General features: G+C 49.7%; 3 protein-coding genes and 1 long non-coding RNA gene across 12 annotated transcripts in view; 3 read left to right on the top strand and 1 right to left on the bottom strand.

Moving 5' to 3' along the window:
• Positions 1-850, top strand: part of LOC125987484 (uncharacterized) — a 2,591-nt gene extending 1,741 nt beyond the window's left edge. Inside the window, exon 3 of the long non-coding RNA XR_007488015.2 lies at positions 1-850. This exon is cut by the window's left edge and continues 437 nt beyond it. This is a non-coding gene — a long non-coding RNA (uncharacterized lncRNA).
• Positions 851-1,108: 258 nt separating this feature from the next.
• On the top strand, positions 1,109-3,440 carry jtb (jumping translocation breakpoint). Of its 4 annotated transcripts, none has more exons than XM_049751904.2 (6): positions 1,109-1,403; positions 2,171-2,430; positions 2,507-2,547; positions 2,771-2,856; positions 2,953-3,029; positions 3,108-3,440. In XM_049751904.2, the coding sequence occupies exons 2-6, from the start codon at positions 2,339-2,341 to the stop codon at positions 3,262-3,264; spliced, it is 453 nt and encodes a 150-aa protein (XP_049607861.1). In that variant the 5' UTR covers positions 1,109-1,403; positions 2,171-2,338; the 3' UTR covers positions 3,265-3,440. The 4 variants fall into 4 exon arrangements, with proteins under 4 accessions (XP_049607861.1, XP_049607860.1, XP_049607858.1 ...); XM_049751903.2 differs by having other exon boundaries at positions 1,129-1,403; positions 2,329-2,430; positions 2,950-3,029; XM_049751901.2 differs by having other exon boundaries at positions 1,132-1,403; positions 2,950-3,029.
• Positions 3,441-4,038: 598 nt separating this feature from the next.
• On the top strand, positions 4,039-7,643 carry hsf1 (heat shock transcription factor 1). Of its 2 annotated transcripts, none has more exons than XM_049751835.2 (14): positions 4,039-4,366; positions 4,803-4,911; positions 5,000-5,136; positions 5,214-5,338; positions 5,468-5,534; positions 5,614-5,675; positions 5,749-5,946; positions 6,028-6,170; positions 6,276-6,348; positions 6,405-6,510; positions 6,603-6,656; positions 6,829-6,877; positions 6,973-7,112; positions 7,500-7,643. In XM_049751835.2, exons 1-13 carry the CDS (start codon positions 4,241-4,243, stop codon positions 7,101-7,103), a joined length of 1,380 nt encoding a protein of 459 aa, XP_049607792.1. In that variant the 5' UTR covers positions 4,039-4,240; the 3' UTR covers positions 7,104-7,112; positions 7,500-7,643. The 2 variants fall into 2 exon arrangements, with proteins under 2 accessions (XP_049607792.1, XP_049607791.1); XM_049751834.2 differs by having other exon boundaries at positions 5,468-5,543.
• Positions 7,609-12,864, bottom strand: si:ch211-80h18.1 (uncharacterized protein LOC555593 homolog). Of its 5 annotated transcripts, XM_068648882.1 has the most exons (20): positions 12,408-12,863; positions 12,140-12,204; positions 12,006-12,065; positions 11,740-11,766; positions 11,547-11,588; positions 11,288-11,314; positions 11,136-11,195; positions 10,983-11,012; positions 10,855-10,905; positions 10,746-10,793; positions 10,569-10,676; positions 10,457-10,489; positions 10,358-10,396; positions 10,148-10,285; positions 8,542-8,604; positions 8,426-8,473; positions 8,268-8,335; positions 8,087-8,122; positions 7,942-7,986; positions 7,609-7,847 (listed from the first exon to the last, which is right to left on the bottom strand). In XM_068648882.1, the coding sequence occupies exons 1-20, from the start codon at positions 12,416-12,418 to the stop codon at positions 7,728-7,730; spliced, it is 1,119 nt and encodes a 372-aa protein (XP_068504983.1). In that variant the 5' UTR covers positions 12,419-12,863; the 3' UTR covers positions 7,609-7,727. The 5 variants fall into 5 exon arrangements, with proteins under 5 accessions (XP_068504983.1, XP_068504982.1, XP_068504984.1 ...); XM_068648881.1 differs by having other exon boundaries at positions 12,140-12,864; XM_068648883.1 differs by lacking the exon at positions 11,740-11,766 and having other exon boundaries at positions 12,140-12,864.
• Positions 12,865-12,910: the final 46 nt, after the last annotated feature.

Here is a 12,910-nt window from a genome sequence, read left to right as displayed (position 1 = left end):
TCAACAAGATGCAAGCTCAGATGTCACAGTAGTGGGATAGATAAATAAATAAATTCATGGCTCAATAAATTAACAATAGTAAATAAGTTTAATCAAGTGTACAAACAAATAATAACAACTTCAATCAAATATACACCTCTTTAAAAAAACGGTCAATTTTTTTTTTTTAGTGATTATTACCTTGCGGATCCTATTGCAAGACTGCATTAAAAATAAAAAAAGCCATCATCACAAAGGTTAGGCTGGCAAGGAGAGTAGTGTGTGCGCATGAAGACGAGAAAATAAACTTTTTAGGAACCAAGTGGATCGAAACCTCAAAACCCTTCACAATCTGGTGTTGTGTTTTGTCCAAGATGTCCGCCGTCGAGCAATGAAAACAAAGATGTGGAGTGACAGTTGGTTCTTTATTTGCAAGATCTTGGGTTGTTTTACGGCAGTCAGTACACAATGCACTTCAGGAGATGAAACAACAACGTCATATTCCAGTCAGTAGGCTTCATAGTGTCTGCAAGCAGGAATAAGAAAGAGAAGGGAGAGGGGAAAAGGAAAAAAAAGGTAAGGTAGACATCTGTTCTGTTGTCACCTGAATGTCCTGTTATATACTGAATGTTTTGTGTCTATATGTCATGGAATTACTGAGCTGTGCCTTATGTGTACTGGAAAGTTACAAAGCTGTGTCTGTGCTCTGATGGAGCAACTATGTTTGTATAAATTAATGAGTACTTACATATTGATTGACAAGATAAATTATATAAAGTAATAGGAATATTTACACATTGATTTATTAATTGATTGATAAGTATAAAAAGTATATAGGTTCGTATAAACTAATAAAAATATGTACACATTGCTATTGCTCTCTCTTCACTGGTCATCACAATTGTACGGACTCTAATATATTAATTTATGACTAACCAAAACCCTAAACCAGAATAACAATTACAACCTATGAGATTTTTTTTAACGTTTCGTAATGGTGTTGACGTAGGCGACGGTTACGTAGCAAAATCCGCTAAAACGTGAATTTCAAAATAAAGTGCAGCACTCCGATCCAATTGATAATTTAGATTGTATGGGAAAGGGATAATAGATATGCTCGATGGAAATATGAGTGATTAATGAGTTGAACGTTTGTCGTACAATTTTTTAATTTTTTTTCTTCCACCAACTGACCAATTGTGAGTGTTAGTTTTAATTATGAAGGGTTAGTGTGGGACATCCTGCTGCGGCCATCACGGAGACTTTGGGCTCATTATTTTTTGTTGAAGTTGTCGTCGTAAATAAGCCTAAAAGATATTCGGTAGACGTCGTCACTTTCGGTCGTTGACTCGAGTTGACGTTTGAAAAGTGCGCTCTTGACTGGGTGCTCAAATGACTACTGGGCCCGCGACCCGTCGATGACGGTGAGTGAGCTAACCAAGCAAAAGCTAGCATCTGTTACAAGGCGAACTTCTAGCACGAGCATTTCAAATGTTACCTATGTCGCGAATGGCGTCACCTTGTTTGTTTAGGAGGGGTAAACGTAATTCAAAAGTGTTTGCGTCAGGTTTTGGCGTTTCAATCTTTGAAACGTTGGCGAAATATTTGGACGTCTCGTTGAGGTGCTATACGTTAGCGCTTACGCCATATTGGATGTGACAACTCAATGGACTGGGCTCCCATAGTGACGTAGGAAAAGTTAAAAAACAAACAAACTTAACTCACACACACACAAAATCAGACAACGGTGAAGCAACGTGGGAGTTATAAGATAAATGAGAGAAATTAAGCGCTTGCTGCACAACGAGAAAAGCTTCTGTGACTCAAGCTCATGCAAGTTGTTTAATCTGCGCGTTCCAATTCTTAACACGATAAGCTTTTTAGTATAAGGCACAATGCCAATCTTGGTACGCATCTTCAGTTTTTGTAGCGACCACAACACTTATACAGGATCAGGCATTCAAAGGAGCCCAGGGCCATTTTGTGACTGGAGAGCCACACAAAGTTCACTGACGCTGCCCAATACAAATTTCATTCATAACAAATGATTAAATGAACACCTTGCTTATTTAATATTTTGAGTGAAACAAAAAAAATCAAGCAATAGATTGTTGATCTTTTTAATGCGCTGCACATTTTTGTATTTGCAAGTTTCAAGCGACTAAAATGCCGTTGTGCTAAATGCCACCAGGTGACAGGCCAATTTTGCTAATTTGTCCAAACGGCATGAGCAAGAGCCTCCCACCTTCACTGATGTCCGCTCCTCGCCACATCCGATATGGACATCAGAGTCACACGTGAATACGGCGTCTACGTACGAATGTGTGACGCCCTTTGACCCTGTTTCAGCATCGACGTGATGGAAAGCGCTTGCTGGCGCGTGCCGCTGGCATGTTGCCGCCCTCGCGTGCTGGCTCTGCACGCGCTCTTTTGGTGCCTCGTGGCTCTCAGGTGGGTGCTCTGCCACTCACATTGCCCAGCCGCTCCACCACTCTGTCGTTCGCTCATTGTGACGCTTGCCTTCCAGAGTTTTTGGAGCCGCCTTGCTGGCAGAAGACAAACTTGCAGGTAAACGCCTACCAAGTTGTTGAATTTACGATTCAACAACTTTACGATTAATCGCATAATCAGATCCCAAATTATTTAGCATTGTTTATTACAAATGATGAAATTTGAGGCTGCTTCAGTTTCCACCGCATGTCAGTGTTATTCATGCAGAGTATGCCTACAAATTGCCTTTTATTCCATAATGCTCCCGCACTCCTTAAGCTGTTTTGTCTATTACACGTAGCCGTCAAGGTCAGCATCACCCCTTGCTGGCTGCTGGAGGACTTTGTGGTGACGACAGAATGCTCACAGTGCGACGCCTTCCAGGCGGTACGTGGATTCGCTCTCGCCACGTGAGCTAGTGGCCAACATAGCCACTAGCTAATGTGGCGCCCGCTCACTAACGTTTGCCTTGGTGTTCAGAAGACGAGGCCGGCGTGTGGTCAGACGGGCTACGTGGAGAAGGTCAACTGCACCAAATCCAACCGGGACGAGTACAAAAGGTCCGATCCGATCGCCACGCAGCCCACGTTTGGGGCGCACCAAGAGATTTTCTCACCTCTTCTCTTTGACCATCTCAGCTGCCGCTCGGCCATCATGGAGGAACGTCTCTTCTGGAAGTTTGAAGCGGCCGTGTTGTCCGTGACAGCGTTGTCCGCCGTCTCGGTGGTCCTGCGTCAGCGCCGGTTGGACCGCCTCGCCTCAGAGAAAGTCCGCCGACAGATCGAGTCCATCTAGCAGCACCAACTTGCCATACAAACTTTGATGCAAAAATGCTTGAGACCCACAGACCCCTACTCGATGACGTAATTTTCTTGTGTTCTCTGTTCATAGTCAGACTTTGGCCAAAAACTCTGATGACACTGCTAATAAAGCTTCCTGGTCGTGTGACCGAGGCAGAACGGTTGAGAAAAGAGGGTCAATGATGATTTTAGTCCTCTCCTACCACGTGAAAGGATAATGCAAGGCCACTTGCTAGCAGGAGGTGGAGTCCCGGCCAGCATTTAACTTTCCACTTGCGTGTGGATTCCAACATGGAGGCAGTGGAAGCTGGGACATAGGGCAACACGTCGGTTGAGGGAGCCGCTAACGAATGGGCTTTCCGTCGCTTGGATCGATGACACGATGGTGCTCTCCTAACTCTGAAAGTGGAGCCCAAACTACAAGCGGACTCACCGTTGTGTTTGACGCAATGGTTCAAAGCCGAGGCAACATTTTCAACACGGCTGTGCAAAAAGGTCCCCATTTTCACTTTGGATACCATCATCATGTCTGCCTGTGTGTGCTTGTGGTAACCCACTCTGATTGTCATAAATGCTTGAACTTGGTCCGAAGTATGGTTTGACTTGATATTTAGGGTCATCTTCAGCAAAACAAGTGACGCAGTTTCAACATTGCGGGGAGTCGATGACGTAATACCCACTGTCTAAAATCTACAGTCGTGACACTTAGTGCACTTCTCCGAGGTGTGCACTGTATCGCGTCGGGTGTAGCGCCATTATTTTGAAAGGACCTGTGTCGGGGCTTTTGGTGACGTCATCACAGCGCGACGTTGTTGGTGCTGCGCAGTTGCTTGTTTGGAATTTTCCATAGTTGTTGACTCTCGTTTGTTTGTGGCCTTGGAAAGAAACTACCGGAGAGCACCGACACAAGAAGTAGCCCGAGCAACTTGGGTCGCTGCTGAGTTAGTTGCGGGACGCCTTTGCGCCTGTCGATGGAGTGCGCGGGAGGTTCGGTGGAAGGTTCGCTAATGGCAGCCAGCAACGTCCCGGCCTTCCTCAGCAAACTCTGGACTTTGTTAGAAGACCCCGAAACAGAGTCGCTCATCTGCTGGAGCCCGGTATGACTTATGGCTCGAGCACGTTCGTTTTGCTCTGACCACTGGAGCTTCGGCACAAGAGTGTCCGCCGTCAGCGGTGTAGCATTGGGGCGGCTTAACTTAGTTTATCCTAGCATATCTTACAGGAACGCAAGTGTTGTTAGCTGCTCGAGGCAAGTACCGAAATTTTTCGAAGCCAATGCAGTCGGACCAAATGACAATGCCGAACAAGCACTTTGTGTCCAATAGAAATGGGGGGCGGGGGGTGTCGTCGTCCCAGTGGGCCATTTGACGTACCGGTTGGACATCCGGGTTAGATTGCTTGGCTCAAGGGCACCTCGTCAGTTATATGTGTACCGACAAGCTGGTGTCTTAACAGACGCCAATGAACTTGTGGCTCCATCCCAACTTTCCCGACGTCTTTTTTTTTTTTGTCTGTTTGTTTGACCCATGTCAGAGCGGAACCAGTTTCCACGTGTATGATCACTCTCGCTTCTCCAAAGAGGTTCTTCCCAAGTTCTTCAAACACAACAACATGGCCAGCTTCATTCGGCAACTCAACATGTGTGAGTACGACCTCGTAAAAAATAGGCCGCTTTCCTTTGAGCACCGAGCTTTGCCGCAAGTGAGCGCTCCTCGCTTTTCTTCCTCAAGATGGCTTCCGCAAGGTGGTCCACCTGGAGCAGGGCGGCCTACTAAAACCCGAGAAAGACGACACGGAGTTCCAACACCCGTTCTTTGTCAGAGGCCAAGAGCACTTGCTGCCGAACATCAAACGAAAAGTCACCAATGTACGAACAGGCGCTCGTAAGAAGGTACGCCGTTCCGGAAAATGCAGTCGTCATGACAGTGCCACCGTCTGCTGCAGGTGTCTTCGATACGCCCGGAAGAGGGCAAGCTCTCATCCCATGAGGTCAGTAAACTCCTGAGCGACGTGCAGGCCATGAAGGGAAAGCAGGAGAGCATAGACTCCAAAATCATTGCCATGAAACAGTAAGAACGCCAAAGCGGAGCTGGGCCGACTTTCACCGGCGCCAAAGTTTCCAATGCCTCACGGGTTTTCCAGCTCGTGTGGCTCTTGCGCTTGCGGCGGACCTGACCCAAAACTTTTTGGTATTTCAGTGAGAACGAGGCTTTGTGGAGGGAAGTTGTGTGTCTGAGACAGAAGCATGCTCAACAACAGAAAATGGTCAGCAAGGTAAAGCCGCCACAGCCGCTGCAGTCTCTTGTTGTTTGGAAACGTCATTTGCGCCTCTGTCCCTCTGCAGTTGATCCACTTCCTGGTGTCACTAGTCCAGTCCAACAGGATCATGGGAGTCAAGAGGAAACTGCAAGTTGCTCTCCACCGTGTATTTTTTGCTACTTGTCCTAGTCGACATCTGACTTGTTTGTGCGGTCTGCAGCCCGCTGATGCTCAACGACACGGGTTCCGCCCAACCCCTGCCCAAATACGCTCGCTCGTTTTCCTTGGAGCCCGTGCAGGTCGCGCCCTCCATCTTCCCAGCGGAATCCCCCGCCGGCTCCGGACCCGTCATCTCTGATATCACAGAATTGGCCACGCCCCCGCCACAAGAGACGGTCAGCGAGTGGATGGAAGCGAGGTGAGGACCGACGTCGCCGCTGCAGCGTCGCGGTTTCATTTCCACTGCTGCACAATGTCCACTCTGGCGTGACGCCCACAGAGAGCGCGGCGAGGAGGAAGAGCCCGCCCCTTCCGACGTGGCAGCGGGCGCGCCGACGTCTGGAGACACGCCGCTTTCTCCCACCACCTTCATCGACTCCATTCTCCAAGACAGCGACGCGCCTGACACCAGCGCGCTGACGGGCAAGTTGAGTTGGGAGCCGTTCTTGGCACCCGTCGGCTGCGTCCGCTTCTGTCCACAAAGGCTTTGCTGAAACTCCCGCAAATCTTCCTCTGCTTCGCATTCAGCTCCCAGATCTCGCCCAGCCACCGCCAACCCGGACCCCTCGCAGACCTGCCAGACCCTCGCATGTATCGACAAGTATGAGGCTCTCTCGTCCGTTCTGTGGCAGAACAGTGCTCACGCGTGTCTTTCAGGTCAGAACTGTCAGATCACATTGAGACAATCGACAACAGTCTGGAAAACCTACAGAACATTCTCAACAGCCAAACCTTCACCTTTGATACGTCGCCACTCATGGAGGTGCGTGCGTTGCGTGCATGGGCGAACGTTCGTCTACTTGTGCGTGCATGTGTGAGTGACACACACATCTAATTTAACTTTTGTGTGTTCAGTTCTTCAGCCCTTCCTGTCCTCCAGGAGACTTTGACATCAACGCTTTAGACACTGTGAGTGTGAGCCACTAACCGTTCATTCACTCGCCTTCATAATTCATCAGCGCATGACCTCGAAATTCATGTTGACGCGCGACGCAGCGTCTTTGAGATGATGACAACAATCGCTACTTGGGTGCGGTGTGCCGTTTTTGCTCCTAGTAAAAAAGTTGTCTTTTGTCGCTAGCTTCTATGTGACAACTTGGCCAAAGGAGCTGATGAAAGCGACGACACAGGTAAAGGCACTCGCAACTGCTACGCGATGACAACGGCACGTCGGACCTTGGCGCTACCGTTAAGCGTTTATGTCTCTGCAATGTGATTGGTCCAGGAAAGCAGCTGGTGCAGTACACGCCAGTGCAGATTTGTGACCCGGTTGGAGGGGGCGATGCCGACCTGCCGTCGCTCCTGGAATTGGGGGAGGAGCCTTTCCTCAGTCCAGACCTGACCTCTGACCTCTGACGTGACGAGGTGAGGGCGGGAGGGAGGGACTACTTTATTACCATGACGACAATGCGGTCAGGGGTAGCAGTTTTACTATGCAGACAACCAGCCATTATTTTTTGTTGCTTTTATTTTATCACAAGGAATAGCATATTTTTGGAAACGTTGCTAACATATTTATTCTGTTACCCTGGAAATCCACATTAAACTTGTTTGTGCACAGTCCTTATGGCGTGTCATGTGACCTGCCCAACACGTGGACAGGCAGTCATTCATGCGCGCGCACGCACGCACAATCGCTCGGAGGCAAAATTGACCTTTAGTAATATTTCCCAATTTAAAGGGAAATTTGCATAGGGATTCATTGAATATGTTTGTTTTTGTGATTGTACAACTCAACTGTTTCATCCTTAGGGCCTAACTTTCTCATGTTTTGACTGATGGTAAGGGATGGTGATGGTAAAGGATGGTGGTGATGTCAGAATGGGATGTAAAACTGATGTTCAAAGGACACCAAAACACATTTTGCAAAGTCATTAAAAGACATTTTAATGTCAAGTTCACCTGCTTCTAAAATTGATCATAGTGTACAAATCTTATTAAACATTTTCAAAGGTTCCCCTGCCTGTGGGTGGGCAGGACCTAAACACGGCCGAAGGGGCGTTCCCATAGGTCGGCACACTGGAGGCGGCGGCGGGAAAAGTGAACTTGAGGCTTGCATTGGAAGTCAGCAGGTTTCCTCCAGTTCCACATTCTCCGCAGCTGTTGGCACAAACGCAACAGCGCCACACGTTAGTGGATGGAGTGCGGTCGTCGCGGCTACGCCGGCCAATTGTGCGAGCAGTGAAGGCCTCACCTTCAGGACCTTGACCCCAAGCGTCGTACTGTTCAGTGACGGAACCTGCGGGGAACAAGCCATGCCGGCAGCGCGCAAACCACAATTATCATGGTCAACATGTCACGGCGGTGACGACTGTTGACGTGGCCATGCTGAGACTCACCAGCCTTGTGGGGGTCTTCAGACACTCGCCCACCACCTGTCGCAAAACAAAGTCACATGATGTCACTGTGTGATGATATACTTTCTCTGTGTTTGCGTCGACCTGTTCAGGTGTTTGGACTATGTGAGGTGGTTGACTCGAGGAATTGAAAGTATTTGACACAAATCAAAGGTAAACATACATTGGAGTCAAAATGAAAAGTGTCAAACTCACTGGAGTCCAGGGATGTTCCTGTTGGCTCTGAAAAGACTTAAGTGCACACGCACGCACAAAGACAGCGACTGTTTGACAGCGCCTCAAAATTTGACATCAGTACACAAAACAGCAGCAGGGACTTACGCGAGTGCGTTGCCATGGTAACGGCTTCAGTGCGCCACGCCAGTGTGCCTGCATCATCAAACGTGACTGATGAAAAGCATGGAAATTGGCACGCACGCGGACGCGCACATGCGTACCTGATGGCAAAGTGTCCGCAAAAGCGCTCCCTGCAGGCCCGGTGCGCACGAGTACGGACGATTCTGTAAGTGACAATTTTTTTTCTTTTTTAAATCAGTAATATACAATTACAGTCAAACCTCATTATTCGAACGTCCCGGTTTTCGAACAAATCGGAATTCAAATGAAAAATTCGAGATTTTTTTGCTTCGGTTGTCGAACAAAAATTCGGAGGTCGAACCTCGCGAGAGGACCCGAAAAAACACGACCGCGCGGCCCGGATGCCGACTGACTCCGTTCGTTGTTATTGTATTTTCGTTACTTTGAGGATTGCATTAACTCCTAATCATGCCTTCAAAGGAAGCAAGTGGGAGCAGTAAAGCCATCCTAAAACACAAAGACGCTCTTAAAGCAATGCGACAGTGAGCGCCCGGCCGGCGCGCTGCGGGTTGCGCTATCGAACCAAATTAAGCTCCCTGCGCACTGAGGTCAACTTAAATTTTTGAAAGTACATCAGGACTTTAAAAATATCACAATTATGCGACCAACGCGGTGCAGTTGCTCGGTCGGCGGCGCGCTACGGTCGCGCGTTCGGCGGTGCGCTGCCGTTGCGCGATCGCGCAAAAATGCGCAAATGAAAAAATGCTTAAAAAAGGCGGGGTTTTTGTCTTGGAACAGATTATTATTTATTCCATTATTTGTAATGGGAAAAATAGATTTCCCAATAGCCTTCTGGAACGAATTGTGGTCGAAAACCGAGGTTTGACTATCCATCCATCCATTTTCGGAACCGCTTAGTCCCCACGGGGGTCGCGGGCGTGCTGGAGCCTATCCCAGCCGTCATCGGGCAGTAGGCGGGGGACACCCTGAACCGGTTGCCAGCCAATCGCAGGGCACACAGAGACAGACAACCAATCTCACACCTAGGGACAATTTGGAGTCTTCAATCGGCCTACCAAGCATGTTTTTGGAATGTGGGAGGAAACCGGAGTGCCCGGAGAAAACCCACGCGGGCCCGGGGAGAACATGCAAACTCCACACAGGGAGGGCCGGAAGTGTAATCGAACCCGCACCCTCTAACTGTGAGGCGGACGTGCTACCCAGTGCTCCACCGAGCCGCCAGATTTGACTATTATATTATTATAATTACTCATGTGACAGAATGAGTAAAGTGGTCGACAGTGGCGCCTTGAGATGACGGACTTGGAAATAGTATGAAGGGAGTGACGATTTTCGGCAGGTGTTGCCACGGTTGCTGCTTTTTCGGCTGACAGCCGGGTTCTTCCGAAGAGAGACTCTCCAAGAATAAATGTTACTGTTCGTACGGACCATTGCGAGTCTATTACCTGCCTGTCGAGAATTGTCACTCATCGAGGTGAGGTTTACTTTTCACGGCAAATTTCTTCTTGATGGGGTTTGCTTTCATTGACTTGTTGATGGTTCTGACAAGCTTCATTGTCACCTCTTTCATATTTTTCACTATGTTGCTTTTTGGGACTCGCATTGCGTCGGCTTCCACCTTTTCAGTGCCCAAATTGTCGAAAGCGAAACGACAAGGCTTGTATCTCAAACTGAGCTGCCGAGACGGATACTTATTGGAGTGGTTTGTGTGACGCTGACGTTCACCTGTGCTGTGCTCCTGTGGACGGCTCATCTCCTGCGGCAAAGTGGAAAGGAGGACGGGAGCGGTCGCCGCCGGCCTGGTCCGCTCACTGAGTTGCTGAGTGTGAAGCTCCACTGAAGGTTGGCCCGGCTGAGCCGTCACTGCGGGACACGCACAAGAGTAACGTTGCGGGAAGCTCATGCCGTCGGTTCTTAGCGGCGGTGCCTGCCCACCTCCGTCTTGGTCCAGCGGCCGAGTCTGTCGGCCATTTCCTGTTCAACACAAGACAGCATCAAAGTGGAGTACGATATTTGTTTGCGAGTTGTGATTACCTGCGTGATGTGAGGAGGAGGAGGGGGAAGATGCTGATGGAGAAACACAAGAGGATGCATTTATCCCTTTCCAAATCAAATCATGGAGTGTTTTGTTTTGGAGCCTTCGTACTCAAGTCGTCCCGATGGGCGCGCTCAGTGGCAGGCGTACCGAGCCATCGGTCAGAGGCGCGCTCGCCTTGTCGCTCCGTGACGTCCGACTCAGTCGAGCGTTCTTCATCTGCATCAGAACGGTTGGAGTGAGTTGTACAAGACGCCTCGTGCCAGAACCCCCCCCCCGGCTCCTCACCTGCGTACTCCGGGTGAAAAGCCGCTCCCTCAAGTGACGTCAGCGTCCCTGACAACCAATCACAGATCTCACCTTCTTCCTCCCGTTGACACCCTCCCTCGTTTCTCACCTGTCACGTCTTTGTCTCCGCCCACGCCGTTCAACGGCTTCTCCCCGTCGGCTGAAGCGCATAAGGAAAGAGAGCTGATTGTTTGCCCATCCTAGTCGTTGATTTTTTTTATTGGGGGTGACATTCACCATTTAAACGCGTGTCCACGGCGTCAGAATCTGTGGACACACGCAAGAAATGAGGCACCCACTTTGATGTGCTTCAATTGACGCCAGTTGGTTCTTACACGACCGGACTGTTATATTTTCTTTGTCTTTCCAAATCCTCGCACATACCCGTACCTGTGGAAGTGTCCGCGTGTCCACCCGACTCTCCTGCGGCCACTGGGGCTCCCTGAGCACCTGCCGTGTTACAAACGGCCGTCAGCTTCGGATGCGTGGGTCGCCGGCTTCCACCCGCTCGCTCGCTCGGTCTTCCCCGGACGTTCACTCACCACTGACGTCGGGATGCGGCCTGACACCTGTCGAGTAAACCGGATGACAATCAACGGGATAAAATCGTTGATGATCACGGGCATCATGTCTCAGCTGACGCAAGTCAGTGTTTTGCGGTCCAAAATATTTGAAAGAAAAGTGCTTCAGCCAGCCTGGAAATAAGACCCCTGACCTTTCCTATCTAAGCAGGATTAATGTGGAACAAACCGGTTTTTCAGGATGGGAAAAGCAGCAGGTTGGGGGGTGGGGTGGACTTACCTGAAGCCCCCCACGTCGCACTCTGGTGGGCACCTGCGGGTCCTGCCGAAGAGCAGAGTGGAGGGTGGGTGAAAGGTGCTCATGTTTCCTGCGCTTAATTAAAAACTTGACAAAGGGTCACTTTGATTCAAGGCTTGAATTTATTGTGGAATTCCTTTTGGCCCAACTTTGGTTACGAGGTGAAAGGTCTCACCCTCCTTCTTTGTCGAGTCGTCATCGTCTGAAAGGAAAACCACACATGGGCATTTTCCTTCGATTCCTCTGATATGCGCTTGGCCAGCGACCTCTCGCTCACTCGCTCCATCTTCACACAAGCGTCCTCGACTACCTTTGATCCCTTTCCATGCCCGTGTTCTAATCTTTCCCATTTGAAGCTTCTCCATTCAGTTAGCACTTTTTGTCACTTCAGAAGGGCCTTTCAGCCCAAAATGAGCAAAACGGCCAAGAGCCTCGGCCTACCCTCGTCCTCCTCGGACTGCTCGCCGTCCGCCTCTTCGCTCGGTTCCACCTCCTCCCGCTCTGGAAAACAAGCACACATCTCGCACGTCGTCATCCGCCGACGCACCACCAAATTGCCTCTTTTTGGCCTTTACCCTCCACGGGAGCTGTCCACGCCGCCGTTACTAGGACAATCAACAAGGAGGTCAAGATCAAGTTCCTGAGGAGCACAAATCGTCCATTTTCACCCAGCATTTGCTCTCTCTGCACATAGCTGATCAATAGCAATCATCGGTCGCTGTCGCGTCCATCAATTCGTCACTATTGTTGTCGTGGCTCGTTGTGCATCACAAGTCAGGGCACCCTGCCCTTTGAATCGTCGCTAGAGAGCTACAGGTGGTGCGGCTGCCCGAGTTTACTCACCAAGGCGACATGATGATGTTGCTCTGCACTAGCGAGCCGCTTCACAATTTTATACCCAGGGGGCGGGGCCTGTGTGCGTGTGTGTATGCGTGCGTGCGTGCGTGCGCGAGTGAGTGAGTGAGTGAGTGAGTGAGTGAGTGAGTGAGTGAGTGAGTGAGTGAGTGAGTGAGTGAGTGAGTGAGTGAGTGAGTGAGTGAGTGAGTGAGTGAGTGAGTGAGTGAGTGAGTGAAAAATGTTGAATTTGACGCCTGCTCGGTTCGTTTCATGAGTTTCTCTTGCTGAAGCCTGAGCTGCCTTCAACGTGCGAGCCCGCTTATTTAGTAGATTTGTGTCTGCGAGTGTGTGCGTTCCTCATTCCTGCGTTTGGGGGAAACTTCATCTCGTTCATCTCAGTCATTCATCCGTGCCGGTAACGAAACCACAGGAAATGCACCCCCCATTCACCCACCTCCCACCGTGTAACTTTACCCCACTCGCCTCCATCCCTGTGATCAACTTCTCAA

The sequence above is a fragment of the Syngnathus scovelli genome, chromosome 19 (genome assembly GCF_024217435.2).
Source record: "Syngnathus scovelli strain Florida chromosome 19, RoL_Ssco_1.2, whole genome shotgun sequence".
In the NCBI taxonomy this organism is placed as follows: domain Eukaryota; kingdom Metazoa; phylum Chordata; class Actinopteri; order Syngnathiformes; family Syngnathidae; genus Syngnathus; species Syngnathus scovelli.
The sequence above is the reverse complement of the archived record's forward strand: the minus strand, read 5'-3'. Positions and strand labels throughout refer to the sequence as shown.